Genomic DNA, 24,727 nt, shown 5'->3' with positions numbered 1-24,727 from the left:
TTTCTTTTCCTCTCAGTGGATGTACAATCGTCAGCAAACTTAACTAGTACGCTCCACAGAGTGAACTGGTATGCTTCGACTGACGCCAGCCTGGAAGCGCTGGGTATTCTTTCGAACATAACAACTGAAAACTTCGGTATGCTTCTACTGTATGTCGGCATGCATTGTTAACATTTTGGCATCATGTATGTGTGTGTGTTTTCTTCTGCATGCACATGCATTTTTTTCCGCTATTTCCCCACCCCAGTGTTCGGTAGCAAACCGGATGCTAATATCTGGTTAACCTTCCGGTATTCCTCTTCACCTCTCTCGGCATCATAACTCGAAGTTACGCGGCGCTGGCCTTAATCAAACCATTTCGGTACACGGTGCGGAGCGTTGGAGTTAAGATTGTCGACGACTGTAATAATCCTCCCCTTTCCTTCCAAGAGCTTTCAGCCAACTTTTAACGTGATTTTGCATCGCCTCCAGGATCGCGGGCTTTTGCAAACTTTTCGCACCTCACCCGGTTCAGCACTGCCTTCGGTATCACCCTACCTTTCACCAAGAGACGTCGCGTGATGACTTCGCAAATTTTGCAATATGTGACGTCACTGCACATGACCATTTTTTTTTTCATCAGTCGTGATGACATCACGCGCGGTAAATTTTCGTGAATAATGGGATACGTAAGGCTTCGGATCTGCGTTTAGAAAATTTTACTCTTACAGACAGAGGACGTCAGTAACGTTTGAACAGAACGTTAGTTAAGAAAAGGTAATCGGCGATTTAGAGTACAATTTACTCTAAATGGGCGAGCAATAAGCTGTCCGAGTTGCAATAAGCGGGAAGACCTTGCTCAAGCAGGCCATGGAGTCGTGTCGAAAAAACTGGCAGATCCCACGTACAGTGGGAATCGATGATATGCGAAGCACGAAAGAGGAAGGTTCATACGTCAGTTTAAAATCAGCTCAACGTTACGAGAGGAGGTAAATTATGCCGTGCATGACTTCCTTCTCATGATTATCATGTTTGGTCGTGTCATTTACCTTCATCATTTATTCACGCCACATGATACGAAACTTGGTACATGTGGAGGTAGCGAAACGTCCGCGAGCGTGCTATGAGCGTACCATGTCGTGCGGTTTTATATGACACGCATGTCATGTTTTACATGACACGCATATCAAGATTATCAAGTTCGAACGTGTCATTTAACTTCATCGTCTATAGACCCATTCCATGTTTGTAAACACCGGAAGTTCGGACGTGTCATTTAACTTCATCGTCTATGGACCCATTCCATGTTTGTAAACACATGAAGGTAGGCCAATGTCGTCATTATGGGTAAAACTATAGCAGCGTCCACACGTAACTTCCGCCATAAGCGATGAGAGCTGCGATGTGCGCCAACAAACAAAACTAAGTTGTGAGACGCTACTCACATCCGACGGCGATGCAGTTCGTCAGCATACCGTTTTTTTTTTTTTTTTTTGTCTCGTTGCTTGACTGATAACACCACATTCACCATTGAAAACCCAGCAGAAACCACGGTAGGCAGAGCGTCTTTTGCCTACCAAGGCAGCGCCACCGCATTTTTGTGACGTAAGTCCGGTAGAATTAGTCTATTGACGTCATGCAATACCAAAATTGGCATATGTGAAGCTAGAGAAACGACCGCAAGCGCATCATAAGTGTGACATGTGGTCGTGTTGTTACACGACACGCATCTCATGATTATCATGTTTGCACCAGTCACATACATTCGTCGTCCATTCACGTGCCATAATACCAAACTTGGTATATGTGAAGCTATATAGCGAAACGGCGGGGAGAGCATCATGAAGGGCCCAATATACTGCGACAAAACGTTGACGCGCGCACACTGGGCGCAGCGACGCTACGTTAGCAAAACGCGAACACTATATAGTCTGACGCCAGACGCGACCAGCGTCTGTTACGCGGCCCGGCGGCAAACAGCGCGAAATGCGACATGCTGCATTTCGCGCCAACGACGTTACCCAGAATGCACCACGTCTACCTAGCTTAGTGACGGGGGGACGCCGGGCGTGCTCAAACGCGCATGCGTCAAAGCAACGCAGTGCGGCGCGTGCCTGCGAGTATATGCCAGGCAGATCGGCACCTGGCGTGGCATCACCGGCATAACGCGACGAAACGAACGCTGGAGCACACGCGCACCGGGTCACGTCTAAGTGTATTGGCGCCTTGAATGTGGCATGTAGCCATGTTCTTACATTACACGCATCCCATGTTTATCATGTTTGCACCAATCACATACCTTCGTCATCAATTCACGTGTCGTAATACCAATTTGGCATATGTGAATCTAGCGAAATGGCCCCGAGCGCATCATGAGTGCAGCATGTAGTCATGTTGTTACATGAAACGCATGTCATTATTATTATGTTTGGGCATGTCATTTACATATGTTTTTGATATGTGGGGTTTAACGTCCCAAAACCACTATATGATTATGAGAGACGCCGTAGTGGAGGCCTCCGGAAATTTAGACCACCTGGGGTTCTTTAACGTGCACCCAAATCTGAGCACACGGGCCTACAACATTTCCGCCTCCATCGGAAATGCAGCCGCCGCAGCCGGGAATCGAACCCGCGCCCTGCGGGTCAGCAGCCTAGTACCTTAGCCACTAGACCACCGCGGCGGCCATTTACATATGTCGTCCGTTTGCATCACGTAATACTGAATTTGGTACATGTGAAGCTAGCAAAACGGCGGGGAGAGCATCATGAGCGTAGCATGTAGTCATGTTGTTACATGATACGCATCACATGATTATCATGTTTGCACCAGTCACATCCCTTCGTCGTTCATTCACTTCCCGTAATACCAAATTTGGTATATGTGAAGCTAGCGAGACGGCTGCGAGCGCATCATGAGCGTGGCATGTAGTCATGACTCATGACTTGCATTACATGCATGTCATGATTTCCGCGTTAGGGTATGTCACTTGTGTTCGCCATGCAGTCATGTCATACCATACAAGTTTTGCAAGATATCATGTGAACAAAACCACCGCAAGAGAAACAAGACCCTGAAATGTAAATCGTGACATTTATGACATAGATATCATGATATTCATGTTATGACAAGTCAATTATGCTCGTCGTACAGTCATGTTATGCCATACCGAATTTGGTATTGATACCATTAACGAAACGGCCATGAGAACTAAAAGTCGTAGGCGGCTAAATAGATAGATAGATAGATAGATAGATAGATAGATAGATAGATAGATAGATAGATACATAGATAGATAGATAGATAGATAGATAGATAGATAGATAGATAGATAGATAGATAGATAGATAGATAGATAGATAGGTAGGTAGATAGGTAGATAGATAGATAGATAGATAGATAGATAGATAGATAGATAGATAGATAGATAGATAGATAGATTTGTGGGGTTTAACGTCCCAAAACCACCATATGATTATGAGAGACGCCGTAGTGGAGGGCTCCGGAAATTTCGACCACCTGGGGTTCTTAAACGTGCACCCAAATCTGAGCACACGGGCCTACAACATTTCCGCCTCCATCGGAAATGCAGCCGCCGCAGCCGGGAATCGAACCCGCGACCTGCGGGTCAGCAGCCGAGTACCTTAGCCACTAGACCACCGGGGCGGGGCAGATAGATAGATAGATAGATAGATAGATAGATAGATAGATAGACAGATAGATAGATAGATAGATAGATAGATAGGTAGATAGATAGATAGATAGATAGATAGATAGATAGATAGATAGATAGATAGATAGATAGATAGATAGATAGATAGATAGATAGATAGATAGATAGATAGATGTAAAACGCAGTCATCAACGGAATGCAGAGTTCAACATAGAAACAGGTATGCGGCCTGCTCCCGGGAAGTTGTTTATAGGACCCCCCTTTCATGTGGTGCTTGTTATGTCAGAACGACCGGCTGAGAGAACGCGCTAACAATGTTGGAAACGGGAACGATGGTTTTCTTGCTCAGCGCTGCACTGGGTGCAATTGTGTGCCCCTTTTCAAGGACACAGCAATGCTTTACAAGCACAGAGATGAGCGCACCCGAGTCATTGTCGAGGCCGCGCAGATGGCACGCGAACAGGTGCCTTGTATTAGCAAGCCCTCCGTGGCTCTGTCCGAGAAGGAACTCAGGTTCCTCGAAGGTTTCGGTGCGCGCAAGTAGTTATCTTTACTTTTCTGCTTCGTTTTCTTATAGATTTTCCTTTGCCGTTTCTCTGTGCTTTTGTTTTTGTCTTAGTTTTTTACCTTACTCATGTTCTACTCTTTGTGCCATATGGTTTTTATCACATGGTTACTGTCTGCTCTATATATTTTCGTGCTCTGCGCAATAAACTCAGTTGGAAGTTAGCGCTCGTGTCTTTCGAGTCCTTCTTGTCTCTGTGTCGTCGTTTTGTTCTCGCGCTATAACTATCGTCATGCCATGCCAACTAGCCCAAGCTGCCACACTCCCAAACTAACGATATGGTTATAAGGGACGCCGTATATATAGTCGAAAGCTCCGGAAATTTTGACCACCTGGAGTTCTTTAACGTACATGCACCTAAATCTAAGCGCACAGCCTCAAAGCATTTTCTCCTCGAAGCGCGTTTTAGGCAAAAAAAAAAAAAAGGTGAGTCGCGAAGACATGGTGCCCTTGACCACGTTGGCGCACTTAACCGCAAAAAGAAACTAAATGGACTGAATGTAGAGGTACAGAACCCTTAAACAAACTTGACAAGTCTGGAGACTCTGGACGTGTGTATGAACGTGTTGAGATGTTTGAAGACCGATGCAGGGAAATCGTACCGACCTTTCAGGGGCGTCAGGCGGGCCACCGCATTAAACCTAATTCAATGGCTAACGTCACTAGAGTCCATGCACGGCCTCGGAGATGTGCGTCCAAAAGCGGATCTCTGGTAGCAGCATATTCGTTGTCGAGAAACACATATCATCTTTCTCATCTGTGTCGAGAGTTGTGAAGGCTGTGTGCCGTCAAAAAACAAGAGGTGCGCTGCTCGCCAGCTCCAGCCAATCAGCGGAGGTACCGACGCGGCCGGGATTAAACCCCGCGACCTGTGGGTGTGTTTCTGTAAGTTCGTGCGTGCGTTTGTATTTTGTAAATTTTTTTCCGTTTTGCATGTATAAATACATGCAAAACTCAAACATTTTCCGCTACTCTAATTCCCTATGCAATACCTTGAACCCCAGGGTGTTGGGTAACTGCCAGTTTGTTGACAAGGGATCGGGGGGTGGCTGCACACCCTCCTGAATTTTACAACTTTTGCTTGCGTATACATACACGCACACATACAAATGCACGCACGAACATAAAGTATGGTTGAACTCCCCCCCCCCCCCCCCTGAAATCACAGAATATTCAGAGTGAATAATGAGTGGGGCGAAGCGTCCGTCCGTCCGTGCATGCGCCCGATCACGTTCCAAAATGCAGACGGCGTGCGGGTAACACCGACGAGACGCGAGCCAAGAAAACCGAGGGCAAGCGTGTTCAACGCGGCCACCGCTCTGCTTCGTCCATGCCCCACCAACGATCCGCCACGTATGGCGACTATCTAGGAGACTGAGAGAGGCACTCGTTCTTCGCGTACCCGGCACAGCCCGCGCAGCAGCCAATCGGAGAGTAGCGATACAGCGCCATCTAGAATATCCTCACTCAACTGCAGTTTGTATGTATACTTCTATGAGGCAGCGCCGTCTGTTATACTGTTCGGGAGATACTGCATTCTTTTCTTTCTCGTCTCTTCTTTTGGTTACGCGTGACGCATGACGAGGTTAGATTAAGAGGAGTTTCGCCCCTGAACAAACTGGCTTCGACCCTGGTAACTTCAACACCTTGCGAACGCTTCTTGGCACGCAGCTAGATGCCGCGAAGCTCCGATCGGTCAACGATGGGGGACTCTTAGAAGCGCTCGAGGCCCCCTGATATCGCATATGCAGCGGCACGCTCACACATATCGGCAAAACACCTGCCGTCTAGCGCGCAAAGACGTGGTGGGATGAAGGCACACGCTCACGAAACCAAACCACGAATAACTGTGTGTGTATTCGATATCCGAAACGACACCGTCCGTGCTCGCGTCCTTGGCACAGGCCGTGGTGGTTGTAGGGGGGGGGGGGGGGGGGGCAGAGGCGGAGGGCATCATGGCCGCTGCTTTCAGTGTCACGGTGAAGGAAGAGTCGTGACTCACCGGGGCTCCCGCGCATTCGGCGTTTTCCCGCGTGACTGCATGCGATGGCTCCAGCCAGCGCTGCTTGCCCGTAGTGGCACATTACAAGTCAGAGGTGTGCAGTTCCGAGCTTTTTTTTAATCTCGAAAATGCGGGCTTTGGGATGTAACAGATCAAACTAGGCTTAGAGAATAATACGGGCGGGAGCACATCGTTAGCGCATCCAGCCTCTCTACTGTGAACGGTTGAATTGTATCCTCCTTTCACATAGACTAGCATATAACCATAACAGAGGAGCGGCGCAAATCCCACCTTTATGTCAAATTTTGCAATGACGGCATTTTTAAATCACTCAAGGAGGCCATTCCCTCTGGGCCAATGAGAGTTGACAAGATGGCGAATTTGACTGTGTCCAAAACAGCACACGTTAGGGTAGGGTGGCTCGAACCATCCTAGTTAAGGTAATAAGCAAGTGTTGCCTAAATTTTGTACGTCAGCCATAGTTGGCTACATGACAGATAATGTTGGCTGAAACAGGTATGGTGGCTGAGGGGCATAATATTCGTGAATAATTTCAGCCTAATTGTGCTACCTACCTGAGAGCACGCAAGATAGACCGTGGAGGGCCATACAACATTACATATGGCATTCAATAACCCTGTCATTGTATTTACGCCCTTTACCCAAAAGACTACAACTGGTGCTGTCAGGAGAAGGGGTTTGACGACTTTGCCCATACCCATAAAAAAAAGTTTTTTAATGCTGCATATGTATATGTATGCACAAAGATGCACAAGGAGTAAATGAGCATGCTTTCCATTACAAAACATGGCCATGCTAAATTTTGTACGTCAGCCATAGTTGGCTACATGACAGATAATGTTGGCTGAAACAGGTATGGTGGCTGAGGGGCATAATATTCGTGAATAATTTCAGCCTAATTGTGCTACCTACCTGAGAGCACGCAAGATAGACCGTGGAGGGCCATACAACATTACATATGGCATTCAATAACCCTGTCATTGTATTTACGCCCTTTACCCAAAAGACTACAACTGGTGCTGTCAGGAGAAGGGGTTTGACGACTTTGCCCATACCCATAAAAAAAAGTTTTTTAATGCTGCATATGTATATGTATGCACAAAGATGCACAAGGAGTAAATGAGCATGCTTTCCATTACAAAACATGGCCATGCTAAATTTTGTACGTCAGCCATAGTTGGCTACATGACAGATAATGTTGGCTGAAACAGGTATGGTGGCTGAGGGGCATAATATTCGTGAATAATTTCAGCCTAATTGTGCTACCTACCTGAGAGCACGCAAGATAGACCGTGGAGGGCCATACAACATTACATATGGCATTCAATAACCCTGTCATTGTATTTACGCCCTTTACCCAAAAGACTACAACTGGTGCTGTCAGGAGAAGGGGTTGGACGACTTTGCCCATACCCATAAAAAAAAGTTTTTTAATGCTGCATATGTATATGTATGCACAAAGACGCACAAGGAGTAAATGAGCATGCTTTCCATTACAAAACATGGCCATGCTACTGCTGATGATTATTCATGAATGAATGTAACCACTGTAAGAATATATATGTTTGAGCTAAATGTGGTCAACTATAGTTGCCCCAAGTTAAGTGTTTAATGTTCATTTTATTACAGCAAGGCACAGAGGAGCGTTCAGTTGCCATCTCCATTCGTGTGCACAAGGCCCTGGAGCTCTCGGATGACAAATCTTACGTCATCACATGCGGCAAGAACAACTTCAGAAATGCCAGGTACGATATAGTCTGATGGTCCCAACGTAACATGCATTTCAGTCTTTGATAATTAATTTGTTTCCAGCTATCCATAAAATCACCTGATGTAACCTTTGTTACACAAGAACCAGCCTTTGAGCCATTCAGCAGATAAGGGCTGAAGCTGGGCAACAAGAATGTTCAGTTTTAACACCATACCAATACTGTGACTAACAAAACTCAACATTGGCAGATTTTCCCAGTTTTAGATGCTTATTTAGCTCTCTTGTGTAACGTCAAAGCATATCCATGCTAACAAATCGAATTTTCACACTAAGACCCTCCAAAATAACTGAACAGGGATACTGAGTTTAGTCGTCTGAATCACAATAGTCGTGATAATTATATTTTTATAATTAAGTGACTTTCAGTCAAGACTTGTGTGGCTAAACACCTTTTGGCATCATTACCAAAACAGACATTATTTGTAGAGCAGGGCCGTAACTAGGGACAAGTTGAAGTTCCACCCCCCCTCCAAAAAAATTGTTTTTCATGCCTTAACATTTTGCCTGATACTAAAATATTTACACTTTCACAGCGGCCATCATTCACCAAAGTTTCCCATTCCTCACACAAACACTCTTCGAAAAACATTTCTGAGTAAGGCCCTGTGGCAGAGCATGACTGTGTTAAATTTTTAAATGCTGGAAGGTTTTTACATGCCATATATTTTACATGTCAGCTTTAATAGCGAGTGTTACAGGAATGAGACGAAGTCTAACTGAAGCATGCAGATATCCTTTCATTTTGTCACCACCCGCACTCAATCAGCTCGATTCCAAATACCATTCTCAACATATGTACACTCGAACCCCGATACAATTAAATATTCGTTATAATGAAGTAAATGAAAAATAGTCTTTCAATAGATTTTGCGTTAAAAATAAACCTTTATAACAAATTTTGGATATAACAAGCTTATTTTGGTGTAACATGCAACTGTGTTATAATGAGCTTTGAGTGTATATGCTACGAGGTGAGATGTTAAGGCTGCCTGTCCCCTGAACAGTTGTGCAACTACTATTCGCCTAGAATAAGGATTTTCTGCAATGACGCACCGTAAAACAAAGGTGCTAACACATTCTACTAACACTGTGATGGCTACAATAATGCCATGCATAACTCAGGTGGCTTTTCCATGTCTTCAGTTTAAATAGAGAACTTGATTAGCAATCTCACACAGCAGGAGACTGAAATATCTATTGGCATGAATCCTGTACCAATTTTTTTTAGTTAACCTTAAGGTGTAACCTTAAAAGTTAACCACAACGCGTCATTGTTAGCCCTGACGAATATGCCATGGTCATGCAACAAAACTTTTTTGTACATGTGCCACAAAAGCAAAATTGATTTCACTGACCATTCACAAGCACACCTTTTAACTGCAATGTCAAAGAAGTATTATCATGCAAAGACATAAAAAACCGACCAAAAATATTACACAGTGCTAGTGTTAAAAAACTTTATTTAAAATAATGTATCTTTTGCACATAATCGCTAAAGCCAACGGTACACCTGAACAGAGAGCAAGCAGGTGCATTGGATTGCTTGATGCTGCTGCAAGTATCACCAACCTAAATACACTAAGTACTAATTATATTGTTCACAAATAAATGAGAAAACCACACTAAAATGCAAGAGTCAACACTAAATTTGGATAGTTAATGTCACGTTCATGTTCACGCACTTAAATCACCATATTTTCATATACACTGAAACCTCAATATAACGAAATATCAGTTATATTGAAGTAATAAAAAAGGGTCTTGCAATATATACAGTGCCAGTAATAACCTTTATATCGAATTTTCTGATATAACGAACTTATTTTCTTGCAATATGCAACTTTGTTATAATGAGGTTTCAGTGTACATGCTACTATTCAATGCTACCAGACTTGCGCAGCACCAGCATGTATTAAAAGCCCATCCCATATTTTTTTTAGGAACGAGCTGTACAGGGTTTCCCTTGGATTCCTGGAGGAACAGAAGAGAGTGCACGAGCTTGTGATGGGACACCACTACACGCTAAGGGCAAGTGCGCACGGCCCAGGTGGTAAGTACGCACTAGCATTAACGTGTCTGTGCAACATGTCAACCCAATATGAAGATAAATCCTCGCACTGCCGCAATAATACTACGTCCTGGCACTGCGTACTTTTAAAAAAAAAGTGTTGCCTAAATAGGTAAATTCTTATTCTGTTCCTTGCATTTTTATCACACCATTTTATGATTGTATAAATGACTGTAAACATCATAATTACAAACCACCATATGATTATGAGAGACGCTGTGGTGGAGAACACCGGAAATTTTGACCATCTGAGGCTCTTTAAAGTGCACCCAACTCTGAGTACACAGGCCTACAGCATTTTTGCCTTCATCGAAAATGCAGCCGCCGCAACAGGGATTTGATCCCGCTCTCTAAGGGTCACCAGCCGAGTACCTTAGCCACTAGACCACCGCGGCAAGGCTTCTTTGCCTGCTTCAATAAATGCTTCTGAGCCACGGGTATTATGGAGGGGAATGGTGACATTGATTCCATATCGTGATATATGCAGCTCCACTTACTAGCAATACTTAATTAATCTCATATACCTCTATATTTTATCAACTTTTCAGAAACTGGTGGAATTGTCGTCAGGTCGTGCTTCAGTTTTGCATCCAATACCAGCGAAGAGGAGCTCATCGATGCCAACGGGTTAGTAAATTATACATTACATTAATCAAACTAGCAGTTCAGCCTTTACAAAAAATGCAGGCTGTTTTGCTGTATTCATAATAGAATATAATTACTGTACCATCTCCCCCATTATTTCTTGATTAGTTATGCATGCCAGAATATGCTTTCAACATGTTCTTTATATACACAGTATAAAAGTAATGAAAGGTACAGCAGCTGGCCAAGCTTATCATATAGAATTCACAAAGTTTTTTGGAGTGTAGAAACATTGACACCACGCAGTAACTTAACAGCGGAGAAGATAGAACGATACGAAAGTGCAGTGCATTTATAAACCAAGAAACAAGAGAGCAATGAGTAAATATATATACTCCGAAAAACAATTAATCATAAAGACCTACAGTATTAGCATAGCGGTAAACACACGGGTGCCTGTGTTATGACTTATTTTGTCATGTGAACTTGCACAGAATGATAAACTTGGTTTACAAGTTTCACATGAAACATTTTAAAATATGTGCAACACATTTTAGACATCATGTCCTTTGCTGGCGGTTATGATTCTGATTTGCCATCTTAACTTGTAAAACAAAACAGACAAGCAGATTAGTTGGTACTGGGTTAAATCCAGTATGAAACAAACAGGTTTGGCAACTGGGAAAAGCAAAACCACTTGATCACTGATGTCTACAAGGGCTGCTTATAGTGCTATTTTCTTTCTGCTTGTGTGGCCTGTTTACACAACAGGTGATAATGTGGGGCCTTTAATAAAAGGAACACAGAGCAAATAACCTTTCTTCAGTTCTCTCTAAGTATGCCACAAAGACCTAGGAAAAATTAATATTTTTTATGTACGTATATGACTATATCCAACTGATTACATCTGTAGGAATGTGCAAGGTTTCCCTTAAAGGGTGGGGGGCAAAGGTTTATCGCAGTGCCCCCCCCCCCTATTCAGTCAATATATGGGGCACAACTTTCACAACCCCCATCTTATCTTAGATGACTGCGTGCCTATGATAACGTCAGCTATATTTTCCCAAGGAGAGTCATTTCGGCTGAGACGTAGTAACTGGGTTTTTTCTTTTGCTCATGGACATAAAGTGCCAGAAGAATATCACCTATATTCGATTGAAAAGTCAGCTATCAGTGACAGTATATTTGATCTATCAGTGACATTATAATTGATCTCTTCGTGGTTTCTACAGCTACAGTTGTAGTATGGAAAAAATAAGGTTGTAAAGAAAAATGTTTATGCATCAAGGATGACAAGTTCTTCTATATTACACTAATAAGCTGATGGTCAGTATAATAAACATGTACACAACGAATTACTTGATACACGCATGACAAAGCAAATATAAGATGTGTTGTGCCAGTATCAAATGGTAGAAAATATACTCTCATAACATACAGAGCATCTCATGAAGCCAGTGTCGGACAGGTGTGACTTTGTTGCAAAATCTTAAACGACACATCTGAGCAGTGTGGAGTCACATGCGTCATACAACATTTTATTATAAGGCACTTATGTCTACCAGAATCGAAGTGGCGTCTGTTGAGAACAAATGGTGATCTCATGCTCAGCATCAAAACAAAAATGTGTTGTTTTTTTTTCACCACACATGCAGCAACTATGTCAAATAATCTCAGACACCATTCTCTTTCAGGTGTCCCAAAACCACATTCCTGTCGGCATTCAAGTACAATGAGACGTCGGACACGGCAGACGCAACGGTGTCGTCAACATTCCGGTTTCCAGGAAGCAACAAAATCAACATCCAGTGCGACATCGTTCTCTGCCAGTCATCTCTATGTCCAGTGGTGAGGAATGCACTTATTTCAGTTCTTGTACAAACAGATGAACACAGTGAAAGAAGGAGCCATTGATTTTAGAGTTAAATTAAAATTCTGGTGTTTTACATGGCAAAACGAAGATGTAACACCAAGCGGTATGCTGCAGTGGAGGATTCTCGATTAACTTAGACCACCTGGGATTCTTTAACAAACACCTAAATCTAAGTAGATCGGCATTCTGGCAATTTGCCCCTAAAAAAATAATAACCAATAATAACCTACCAGTGAATGAAGTCCAGCCCACACCCTTGTGCTAAACTACCGTGGTGCGTAATGAGATAACAGAGATGTTTATAGCAAACTAGAGTCACTGTGAAAGAAAGTTCGTACTGTATGCTCCGATAGTTCCTGCGAGAACTGACGATAGTTCCATCAGGAACTGCTAGGTGCTTAATACAAAAGCAAGAGCACACACACATCCAACTTTCAATTGATAAATAATTACAAATGACCTTCTAGCAGAATTCTGGTTTGAGCTAGGTTGTACCAATTCATGACAGGACAGTTTTGGTCCTGTTCTTTTGTGGCATGGGTCCTCCTTCAATTTGCACCAATAGTATTCTCAGTTATAAATGACCTTTGTTCCATATTTTAAGGTTTGTCAGTGTGATTTTCAAAAACTGCTGCAAGCGTCATTCAAAATTACTTACAAAACATTTGCAGTCGTGCAAATTTAGATTTGCGAACTGCATACAGAAGTAGTGCAAAATCCTTTAATAAGTGCACAAATTATTAGAGTATCTTTTAATAAGTACACAAATCAGTGCATTTTGCAAACACTAGCAATAGTTTCTCTCAATGTGATGTGCGCATGTCAAGAGATTCACAGAGTTTTTTTAATGAAAACCACCTGTTCACACCAAAGCAAGTACCGAACACCCGCCAGAATGCCTGGATGGAGGACCCAGGTCCCCAAAGAAAGTGGTTTTCACAACAGAGGGAAGTTTCCCAGCAAGCAATCGTAGACAAGTTTAGCCTTGTTCCTGGGCCACATCAGCTGACCACAGCGAGATGCTGATAGAGGGCTTTAACTAGTGCAGCGTGAAGTGTGAAGAGGAATAAAACTGATTAATTAATTAATTGATCAATGGATTGATTGATTGAAGATGCATAGGCACTAGCTCAATTTTACAGGCGAATAATTCTTAAGGCTAAGTGCCCAACCGACATTTAGTTGAAATGGCAAAAGTATCATAGCTACACATAATGTAGTACACAGTGTGCCCATTTTTTTTTTTTTGGAGAGATGTGGAGCAACTTGCATCTCAGATTATGGGAGGTGGCCAGAGTTGCAGGTTGGTTTGTTTTTTTTCAGTCATCTAATGTTAGTTGCAAAAGTGGGACACTGTCTCAGCAGTTTTTTTAGACTCTTTCTAAAGGAGTCGAGTCTAGCCACCAATGTGGGCGTATGTCAATGACTTAAGTTGTGATGACAAAGGTTACATTAGGGGGAAGTGATTTTAATTGAAAAAAAGAGGGAAGTAAGCCCCGTAACTGTCTCTCGGGGGGGGGGGGGATGCCTCAACAGTAGCTCATGAGGGGTGGGTGTATAGAAGGAATCAAAACGATAGGATTAACAGGTAAAGAGATAGAGAGAGAGAAAGGAGAGAGCAAGGCGCAGGGACAGCGAATGACGGAAGTAAGGAGAAGACAGGAAAGATGGACGCGGTTGCAGGAGTCCGAAGACGGGGCACCACTGATGAGAGCTTTTGTCAGCGTCAGGAGATGGCGTAGGGCAAGTCCAGTACGCCAGAGCTACGCTGTCGTCGAAGATCGGTGTCAGGAGATGACGTAGGACCAGCCCAGTCGGCCAGAGCTACGCTGATGTCGGAGATCGCGAGGGTACAAACGGTCGGCATGAAATCCAGCGAGCGAGTCAACCACAAAGATTACATTAGAATCTAGTGTGCACATGTTTCAACATAGTTTTGCATACATTCTCCTTTGATGACAAGTCAGTCGTGTGAAACACCCACAGCTTGTATTCTGTAGACTCTCTGGACTGTGCTGAATTGTCGTGACCCCCCTCCTCCCCGAAATCCACTGCCAAGGCTGTGACAACAGCCTTTGTACTACCACACGCAGCCCTCGATTCAGGTGACATGACTTTGCAGCGCCAGCAGCACACGTGAGAGCATGACCTTCAAGATCTGTTTCCGCAAATCTTTTGACCAAGCCATTACTGGACATACAATATGTGAACTTCTCAATGACGCCCCAAAACACACAAATGGATGTAAAAGCAGAATTCAAGTCCCCATGTTAGCGATTTGCACCACTTCGGCTAATTCCCGACCGAGATATCTCACTCTCAGTCAGCTGAAATGCTAACTGGCACCTAGAACTCACAAAACCACAAACACATCAGAAAATTCTATACCAAACGGCGCACAACAAACGCACATGCACAGAAAATGGTGGATTAACTGAAAGGACCAATAAAAAGGTAAGATCGCTTGCCAACTTAAAGGGCCAGAAAACGGGCCTAAGCTCGTCTTTACACCTCCCATGCAAGCTCGTTCATTTGTAGTGAAGGCTGCGGTGATCACATTTAGTGAACGTGTACTGCGCTAGCACTCCATTCAAAAAAAAATTCCCATGCTCCCTTCCAGGGTTTGACCAGCCCTCTCGCCTGTCATGTGACAGTTTTGTGATGGGTAACCTGAGGATCACCGAGTTAGTCAATAGATCTTCCCTACTGAGAAACCGCACCTTGGTCCACCAATAATTTCTTGGTTGTGCAGTTGTCACACATATGTCGCGACTGGGTAGTAGACATCAAAGAAATGATTGACAATAAGGCTTTTCTATGTATTATTTGGTGCTTTATTATGCCACATAAATTACATAACTTGATTAGGTGGGGAAATAAAACTGACACAGTACGCATGAGCTGAAACATAAAAACTCAAGGTTAGGGCTACCGTAAGTTTGCCCATACTTTTATTCGTAGCGTCTGCAGTTCCCGTCATATCGGTGGACTTTGACCTGAACACTTACATTTAGAGCCAGCATCATCTTGAGCGGCTGCTTTTTCAGCATGATTATGCCGTTATCACCAGCAGTTGCTCATAGCAGTCCCTAAACTAAAAAGAAAAAAAAAATGGCATGTTTCAACGCGGTGCTCATGTATTGAAACAGAACAATTTGGGACCAAGTGACGGGCATACTTTCATGTTCACCATCTTGAGTTTGGGTCATATTGGCGTAATTTCGACACAAACACGTAGATCAGTGCCGAGATTATCTTAAGACCAAATTCGTCAAGGCACAACGTGGTTATCTAAACCGATTGTGCATACAAATCGTTGTTTCAGAAACTTTGATGTTGCATTTGAATTTGAGAGTACTGTACATCATCAAAGAGGGTGGGCATGCAAACACAAATACAGGAAAAGAGAATAATGAAGCACCACTGACTGCGTATTAAATGAAAGAGAGCACAGGGGAAGCAAAAGATGGTAAGCACAAAGCTTATCTCTCCATGCTTAGGTATGGTAAAGCCCTATTTCATGTTTTATACTTACCAGCCCAACTTTATACTGTTCCAAGATAATTAGTGTTTTTGCCTTGTTATTTTTTTTCCCAATATGCCGGTGGGTAAAAAAGAAAGGTGCGATTGTGTACAGCTGTATGTGCACAGCAAATAACACACACACATTTTCTCATGCAATGCAGTCCAGTTGCGGGGCGTCGCCGGATGGTGGAGGTATCAAGTCGCTTCCTCAAATCAAAGACAGCGATTCTGCCGTGCAGTTGATGGCTTCGACATCTGTCTTTGTGGTGGAGCCTGGGGAGAGCTCAAGTGAGTATAGCAGTGTGCAAACACACCGTTTCTCATTGCCAAAAGCATCTACGGCGAACACTCGCAAGCCATATGAGAGAAGAACAATGGCTGTGCCTTCTTCTGCTCACTGAATCAGCTTGCAGCTTTCAGACTTGTTGTGCAGTGCACGTCACACACTGCCCAAGTCGGAACACGATATGCACAACAAATACACTCAAACCTCATTCCAACAAAGTTGTACCTTACAAGAAAATGAGTTCCTTATATACGAAAATTCGTTATAAAGTTTAGTTTATTCCTAACACTGAATCTGCTATGACTATTTTTCATTTACTTCGTTATAACCGATATTTCGTTGTATCTGTATTCATTATATTGTGGTTTGAGTATACTCCATAGAATCTCGACAAGGTGGAAATTCATCCATAATGCAACTATCGCTTAGGTTCTCAATGAGAACCTGAGCTGCGCATCCATTTTCCATGTACCACTCCAACCGCCATTCCCTGAATGCTGCCACAGAAAACTTCAGAGCTTAGTGGAGAAGCCAACACCACAGCAGCGCAGCCCATTTTGCAAGCAGCTCGTTTTGAAGCAATGAGCATAATAGTTAAACTGCTTCTGATTGTGTTCACTAGTGCCTTAATAGTATTGTTAACAAGGGTAAAGCACTATAGGATGACATAGGACGAATAAGTGACAAGCGTTTCCGTCCCTAAGTCTACCCTAGTACATGCTGCGCTTTCAGGACGTTACCATCGTCAATACCACAACACCAACTAAGTCAAACTACCTTTCAATCAACAGCTTTGCCTATGAGTTTACAGCCTTCCGAACACATATAATCACTGTCAATTTTATGCTGTGCAAACTATAAGTGCCTGTTTATTACACGATCACTGGGAAGATATATACAAATGTTTTCCTTTTGTGCATTTCAGCACTGCAAATTTCATTTATGTAGAATCGGAATTGCCATCGAAACTATGTGTAGTTGACTGCTTCACGTTCACGTACAATGTTTGCATGTTTGTGCTCAACATAAGTGAAAGTACGCTGCACACGGCAGAGAGCACAACTAAACGAAATGCCGACATGAAGGATAGCAACACCATCTGCCACAGGACAAAACACCATTGCTACAGGAAGCTCTTAATCGCCTAAGAAGCACATGGTATTCTTTTCAGGCACAGCTGATAGGGTTAACGAATGTATAAATTTCACAACAGTTTTGCTATGATGGATTTTACTAATACTAACAGCACTTGGATGTAGCAGTATAATACCTGGGCATGCGAACAGTAGCAGATATATATTTATGTAAAGGCCCTCTTAAAATAATTCGGAACGCCGAACACGCGACCGCTCGCTGTCAAAGCGTGCCCGCAGATAAGTAGCAAGACTGTCTGCGTGTGTGAGGTCTCTCTAGAAAGCAGGCACTGCTCCCCAGTGCACCTATATTTGCATTCCATTGAGACAAAACAAGTAGCACTAGGTGCCTCTTAGTGCTTTGATAAAGGGGGGCTGGGCATTCGGTGTCTGTGACAAAGTGTGCGTGCACATGCATCACGTTGGAGCATACGTCGTTGTGCATGCATGTTCATGAGCTTCTATGTTTTTTCTTCCTTTGTTACATTGGGCTGTATTCATGGTTTCATCAGATTACTTGTGGACAGTGACAGTGACTAACACTGGCCAAGGGTGGCGTTCTCGTGTGATAAAACCACGAGAGTATCGGCGAAACGTAGTTAGGTCTCATTTCTTTGTTTTGTACGAAAAAAAATCGAGTCTTTTTCCAGTTAAAGATATATATGTAATATGATGCTATATATTTTGCATTTAGCTTAGACACACTACCATTTACTACAGTTCTATATGACCTCAGTTGAGAAGATAATGAATTCCTGTGGAAACAAACAATGACACGTGATCGAAATGTAAAAATGCTCATTACCAAGCCCCTAAATTCTGTAACTGACTGATGCACAAGTTATGTGCAAACCACGAAATGTGGTGCGCAAATAAAAAACTCCAGAGCCATACAAAGCTTATTAAATTATGCATGAAATAAGTCCCTCTGCATGAAATTTGGTTTGACAAGCATGCCATCTTATTTATTTTTTTAAATAAAATGTTTCATTAGCACTATCGCAGACACACCTGTAAGGAGGATGGTCACGTAATAATACAAAGTGTCCTCAAATGCAAAACAGACTAGCGCGGTTCCAATACGGCAGTGTTGACATTGTAGCCAGGCCGCCGTACTCGCACGTAGTCTCCCAGAATTAATGCAGATAACGCGAGAACGCGCTGGAAGGAATCGTGAAATCTTCGTATACATGAATTACGGTGCGTGGTATGCTACAGGACCCTGTCTGTGCAGTCATTGTTGCCGTATCCCTGCAGAGCAACCAGCGCTACTTTTACGAAGCAAGGCAACGCTAATCTAGATGCACTATAGGGAGATAAACTTGCTCGCTAGGTAGACAGTGCATGCACAGACCTTGCCTGTATTTATCCGCTGGTTCCCTCCGCCAGTGAGCGGTTGCGTGTTCAGCGTTCCAAATTATTCTGAGCATGCCTATACTTTTCGCAACTGTTTATAAAGCCGGCCATATTCCTCTGTCAATATTCATATGCATCGACACTGCTACCCTGAGCAGTGGAAGCAATCGCAACCAGAATCGGAAAGGTTTTTATTTTCCAAATGAAATTGTCGGGGTTCCGTCAGGCGAAAAGCTGCACCATACAGTTTGAATGCGCCTGAACGCCCTTGCATGGCAGCAGTAACATCAATATTAGCATACATACAAGTTTTAAGTATATATCCAGGAAAAAAATCCAGTTACATTTGTATATGCAATAAAAACAACAAGGACTTCTGAATATTTCGAGTATCCACAGTGTAGAAGAGAATGAATAGTCATAAAGTAAACAATTATTTTTTTCAATCAAAAGTATTTAGGGACAGGTTGATGCCTATGTGTGATGTGGGCTACTCATCTTTTGCATAACAGTTGTCATGAAGTAGCCGACAAGCGTGAAACTATATGGTTAATTAGGCTATTTGATGAATCCTCATGGACTTAAGATATTGCCTCTACGGAAAAGTTCACAAACCACAACCATTCAGACATCCACCATGTATGCACATAACGTAAAACTTTGCCTAGATGCTCTCACTGAACACATTGTTAGGAACTTGCCGATTCTTTCTTAATTGCCATACTCTGACTACAACGGTCATGTTTGTAGAAGCAAGTACTGGATACACCCAAAAATGCGAGCAACCTGTGGCTAGGCATACTGCTCAATAAGAACAAAGTGAGCAATATTTTTGACAGACCTATTATTTTTTGATATTCCTCATTTCTCTAACTGCACTAATGTGTGTGCAGAAATGTTCTGAAATTTTTCTTTTCTGTTGCTCATGAGCCCGAAATTGTTGCTACAGACAGTACTTATCATGTAACATTGTGTTCTCACAACAAATCAGCAATACTTAGGAAGCATGCAGGAAAAAGCACAGTCGTGCAACATGCGGGCATAAGATTGTGCTATTTAAAAAAAAAGAAAGAGTACTTCGTTTCGAGAGAGCATGAATAGAAAAAATATACATTACGCTGAGCTATTGTCTTGGCGGAGAGTTTTCACAATCGCTCGATTTAAGTCCAAAGAAAATTAATCCTGAATTTTCATCTGTAATTTTCATCCATAATCCTGAATTTTCATCCGGTCATGAAACAAACTCCGTAGTGTAGCTAGGGGGTGGCACTCCAGGCCCTTGCCCCCTTCCCCCCTCCCAAATTTTTTTTTTTTCGCCATGCATACATAGTGTGAAATGGCCATCTGCCTGCCCTGTCCCCACTTAGGATCAAGAAAGTGCCCCCCACCCTGGAAAAAATTTCTGCATACAAACCTGCCTATAGTAACCACTCTAACAGATAGGACCGACATGAAAACCAGTCCAGGGAGGACATGGAGGCTATTGATCTCGTATTTGAACAAGCAAACTGTTCTCCCACGTGACCTACCCTTGCCCTCCTCTTTGATTTTTTTCCATTTCCAACAACAGCATTTCGATGGCTGCTAGTTAAATGGAGGAAAATCAGTGCTAGCAACATGTAAACGTGGTTCGAGCATGAAAGTCAGTGCTTTAAGGCACTTTGTACACATTTGCACACAGAACTTGCTTTTGCACGTTGTGCCGACTATTGGCGAAGACAGAGCTAGATACATTCAGCGCCGGTTGAAAAACCTCCTGCTTGATAAACATGCTTTCATTTGGGCATTATATTTTTTTGTGTGTTGCGAAGACATAGACATTATATTTTTTTGTGTGTTGCGAAGACTATGACCACTTTCGTATGACCACTTCGCCGAAGACACTGCCTCGTTCAATGAGCAGTTCAGATAGCCGCTTTCTGCGAGCCGTATCAAAAGTGTAATTCACGTTTACTCGAAACGAATGTAACCAACAGCTAAAATTCACTCTAATTTAGGCCTGGGATATTCTACTTACGTAAAAACAAAACATTGTTGACTCCGAGATAAATGCGCTTTACGGTATTGCTGTTCAATTAGGATTAATTACTGGAAAATGCTCAGACCAATGTGTTATAACATCACTTTTGCTGTAACGGAGTATCGGTGAAAATTAGTATGAGAAAAGTTGGCAAATTCACTGACAGTTATTCAGAAGCCACACTCGAAAGGCATCTAGGCAAAACATTAAAACTTTTCCTCTTTCACTTTATCACGAATGACCAACATTTATTTCCCATAAGAACGAAATCAAGTATTTCAATATAACATCTAAGCAGGCTAAACAAACCGAGTGTCACTTAAAAAAAAAAAGGTACCCAACGTGAGATATTGCTCAAAGTGTATTGGTCTTACTGGATTAACCATAAAGAGCCCCCAAAAGCCCATGCATTCCATGATGAACTTCTAAAAAGCATGCCAGGTATGTGATACCTCCTTTTTTGTTTCTGCCTTCGCAGTGTCAGCACCCCTGCGGGAGTGCACGGAGTGGCGCTTTCCGTGGCTCATCGGCCTCTGCATCTGCCTGGCCATCCTGCTGCTCGTCATGCTCATCGTCAACATCTTCCTCTGCTCCTCGTTAACCTGCACATGCACGAAGACAGAGGTATGTGTCGAGGTGGTTAAGGACGGCCATTTGCGCTTGCCAACAGGATTATTGTGCGAGCTAGTCTACGTAGTTCAAACCGCCAACACTCATGTGAAGTTCTTTGTTTTACAAGATGCACATGTTGTTCGAACCATCATATGGTCCATGAAGCTCACGCCATCAACACCTTTGTTGACGATTTGAGCACATGTGTTTTCCGTCATTTTTTTTTACCAAGCGCACGTCATTCAAACCATCATATAGTCCGTGTGCACGACATCCACGCCCTTCAAACTTCAACACCCATGAGAAGTTCTTCATCAGTTTTATATAACACAAACACACACATAGGTAATAGGGTCTTCTAGTAGTGCCGTTTCAGTAGATGGTAAATAGATAAATATGGTACGGTTGTGGTTGGCATGTAGTGAGCAAGATCCCTATTAAATGTCACTTAGATAAGTTCATCACATTACCACAGGCAGCGAACATGTTTTTAAGAAAGCTGCAAGTAAACCACAACAGTACGGTGTTTTTTTACTTACCGTATGGTGAACCAGTACTAATAGACTGCGGTATTGTAAAGTACACAGCCAGACACTGGGTTAGGCACTGTCAGAAGCTGTCCTGTACATTAAATACATTTTAAAAATGAAACTTCATCAAAATTGTCTCTTATATGTGTTTTTGCGCTCTGCCCAATAAACTCAGGTAGAAGTTAGCACTCGCGTTCTTGTCTTTTTTTTTGTTGTTCCAAGCTCGCGCTATAACAATCGAGTCATGAAATACTGTTTACAAAACAAAAATATTATTCGAAACTGTAATCTCAGGCACAGAAGCCTGGAAGTTGCACTCGCACGTTTGTCTTCGTGTGCCCTGGGGAATTCCTGAAGTAAACTTGTGGTGTTTTGTTGCGCTGCTAGAGCTCTAATCTCGGAGGCCATGTTGAAAATAAGCACGCGGATGAACTCCACAATGGTGCTGACTCGGGCTAGTTGGTTATTTGTGATCGTGAAAATAACAGCACAAAAGGCGATGAACTAACTAACACACAGCAACAAACTAGCACTAAAATCAGCGTTTGTTTGTCTCCGTGTATTAGTCTGTCGTCTTTTGCACTGTTATTTTCACCATAATACAGATGACATCTGCTACGTCAGGTGCTGCTAGTGTACCAGCTGCTTGAGAGGTAACTTTTAGCTCCTTTATTGAACTCATTAGGCTAATATTCATTAACTATTCTGATGGCTATATGGCCATCATATTAAGCAAATTTATGCTATATTATTGTATGTATACATTGCAACTCTTACCTAAAACCAGACCCATTCATTTTGCACCAGCATTACCTTTTACGCGGCTTTTTCTGATTATTCGGGAAACCAGAAGTGCTTGGAATAATATAAAGTGTCAATCAGTGCTCATGCGTCAGAAAACATGTTCCTACATTTTGTGATAAGCTACAGCTCTGTACCTTCCTCGATGACTAGGTCGAAGAGAAGGAACCATCCGAGATGGAGGACTACGACCCCTACAAGGGAAGCTGGGTGCCGAGCTCCCAGTACGGATCGCGGACATCGCTCAACAAACCGGGCTATACCTCGGGCGGCTCCACCCTTAACTCCGCCCGGTCAGTAAGCAATGGGAGCGACCACTACACGATCGTCCACTCCAGGCCCAACAGCCGCTACTCGCATCACTCCAGCAAAGAGCCGCTCCACCGGAACGGTCCGGGATCCCATCTCTCCAACGGACACTACAACTCCAGGATATGATCGCTTCCTTCCGTTGGACAATGCAAAATGACTGACGTGTGCATTTTTATTGTGCTTCCGAGTGAATCTTGTTTAGTTTTTTAATACTATTAGCATTTTTTTTTAAAGAGTTGACACGATTGTGGACAGCTCCTATATGTGTGGCAGCTCGTGAAATCGCTACTTCCGACTGCTTCAAAGTGAAATGCTATATTACTTAATGACTAATGATGCAGGCTTTACACAAACAGTCTTGGTAAGAGCCAGATATTTTTCATTCCTGTGTTCTGCGCCTTCAACTAAGTTCTTGGATGAACATCTAGAAAGCCAAAAACTAAACTCTGTGCCCCTTGTTATACTTTACGCATTTGCCTTGCAAATACAAATCAGAATGTGCAGCGCTCTGTAGTAAGGAAAAGCTGTTTTGTCTCCTTGTTATGAATGTTGTTAACTTTTTTTTTTCTATAATATAAGATGCTCTTGACACTACTTTTCAAGACATAAATAGAGCAAAATAATAAGTGAAAAGTTCAAAAGTAATCGAGATCACTTTCTTGGGCCACAGGGTAATCCACCTATAAACACTTTCACACTGTTAAAATATTCATTGGCAAACGTTGCCAAGCGGAACTGCCTCCGAGATATTAATTCCAGCATGGCGATCAGTACACCATGTTACGTTCCTCATACTTCCAAAAAGTAACAATTGTTATACAACAATGATTCATGCCTGAAGTTAGAATAACTGCAGATGACTACTTTTTACGAGAGCATCCAAGTTCTACATACATGTACAATGAAGGAGAAAATGTGTGCTAACAAGAAAACGAACTACTTTTCCTCTATAACGCGGCAGCTGTAGTATATTAGCTGCAAATAAAAAGTGAAGTAAGGAGAGTTTGAAGTCTGCAAGACAGAGAAGGCGTAAGCAAAGTGCCTATTCATCAAAATGCAAAGTAACACAGACTGTAACATTGTTCAAAGCCTGCATCACGTTTGTGTGGTCACCGTCCGAAGTGAAATGAAGTCAAGTGCTGTACAAACCACACATTTGCTCGTTCCACCGTACAAGGCAGCACACAAAGCTCCGCCCCTGCCTTTACATCGTTGCGTTGTTCATATTTTTCGAAACACCTAGTCCTCGCTCAACGCTTCATGTAGAGTTTGCGCCGCTCATCCTTACAAGACTACTTTTTTTCTCGCATAGATTGTATTTTTTTAAACTGTTTCTCGGGCAACTGCAGCTTTTCTCGTCATTATCGCCATGCCGTCAAAATTTCATAAAAATGGCAGCGTAGAAAACTAAACGCAGATGACGACATTCCATGATTTGCCTTCGAAAGCAACGCAGTCCTCCATTAATTTATTTAGCGTGCATGTGAGATTCCTTCCAAATGACACATTTTATTTTGTTAACCATCAAGCTCTTGCACATCCTGCATCCTCTTTCACAGTTATAACTCTGCTAAGGCATTTCAAAAGGTGCGTAAAAAGAATCGATCAACAATCT

At 42.8% G+C, this 24,727-nt stretch overlaps 1 protein-coding gene across 1 annotated transcript in view; it reads left to right on the top strand.

Annotated features, from left to right (window-relative positions):
• Positions 1-23,615, top strand: part of LOC119163274 (uncharacterized) — a 185,812-nt gene extending 162,197 nt beyond the window's left edge. Inside the window, exons 4-10 of the mRNA XM_037415233.2 lie at positions 7,870-7,985; positions 9,952-10,061; positions 10,628-10,706; positions 12,359-12,512; positions 16,224-16,350; positions 21,336-21,481; positions 22,954-23,615. Of these exons, the coding sequence (XP_037271130.2) occupies positions 7,870-7,985; positions 9,952-10,061; positions 10,628-10,706; positions 12,359-12,512; positions 16,224-16,350; positions 21,336-21,481; positions 22,954-23,238 (1,017 nt within the window). The 3' untranslated portion in view covers positions 23,239-23,615. The remainder of the gene's footprint in view (positions 1-7,869; positions 7,986-9,951; positions 10,062-10,627; positions 10,707-12,358; positions 12,513-16,223; positions 16,351-21,335; positions 21,482-22,953) is intronic.
• Positions 23,616-24,727: the final 1,112 nt, after the last annotated feature.

Source organism: Rhipicephalus microplus, chromosome 9, assembly GCF_043290135.1.
Source record: "Rhipicephalus microplus isolate Deutch F79 chromosome 9, USDA_Rmic, whole genome shotgun sequence".
Lineage (NCBI taxonomy): Eukaryota > Metazoa > Arthropoda > Arachnida > Ixodida > Ixodidae > Rhipicephalus > Rhipicephalus microplus.
This window is presented reverse-complemented; position numbering and strand designations above follow the sequence as displayed.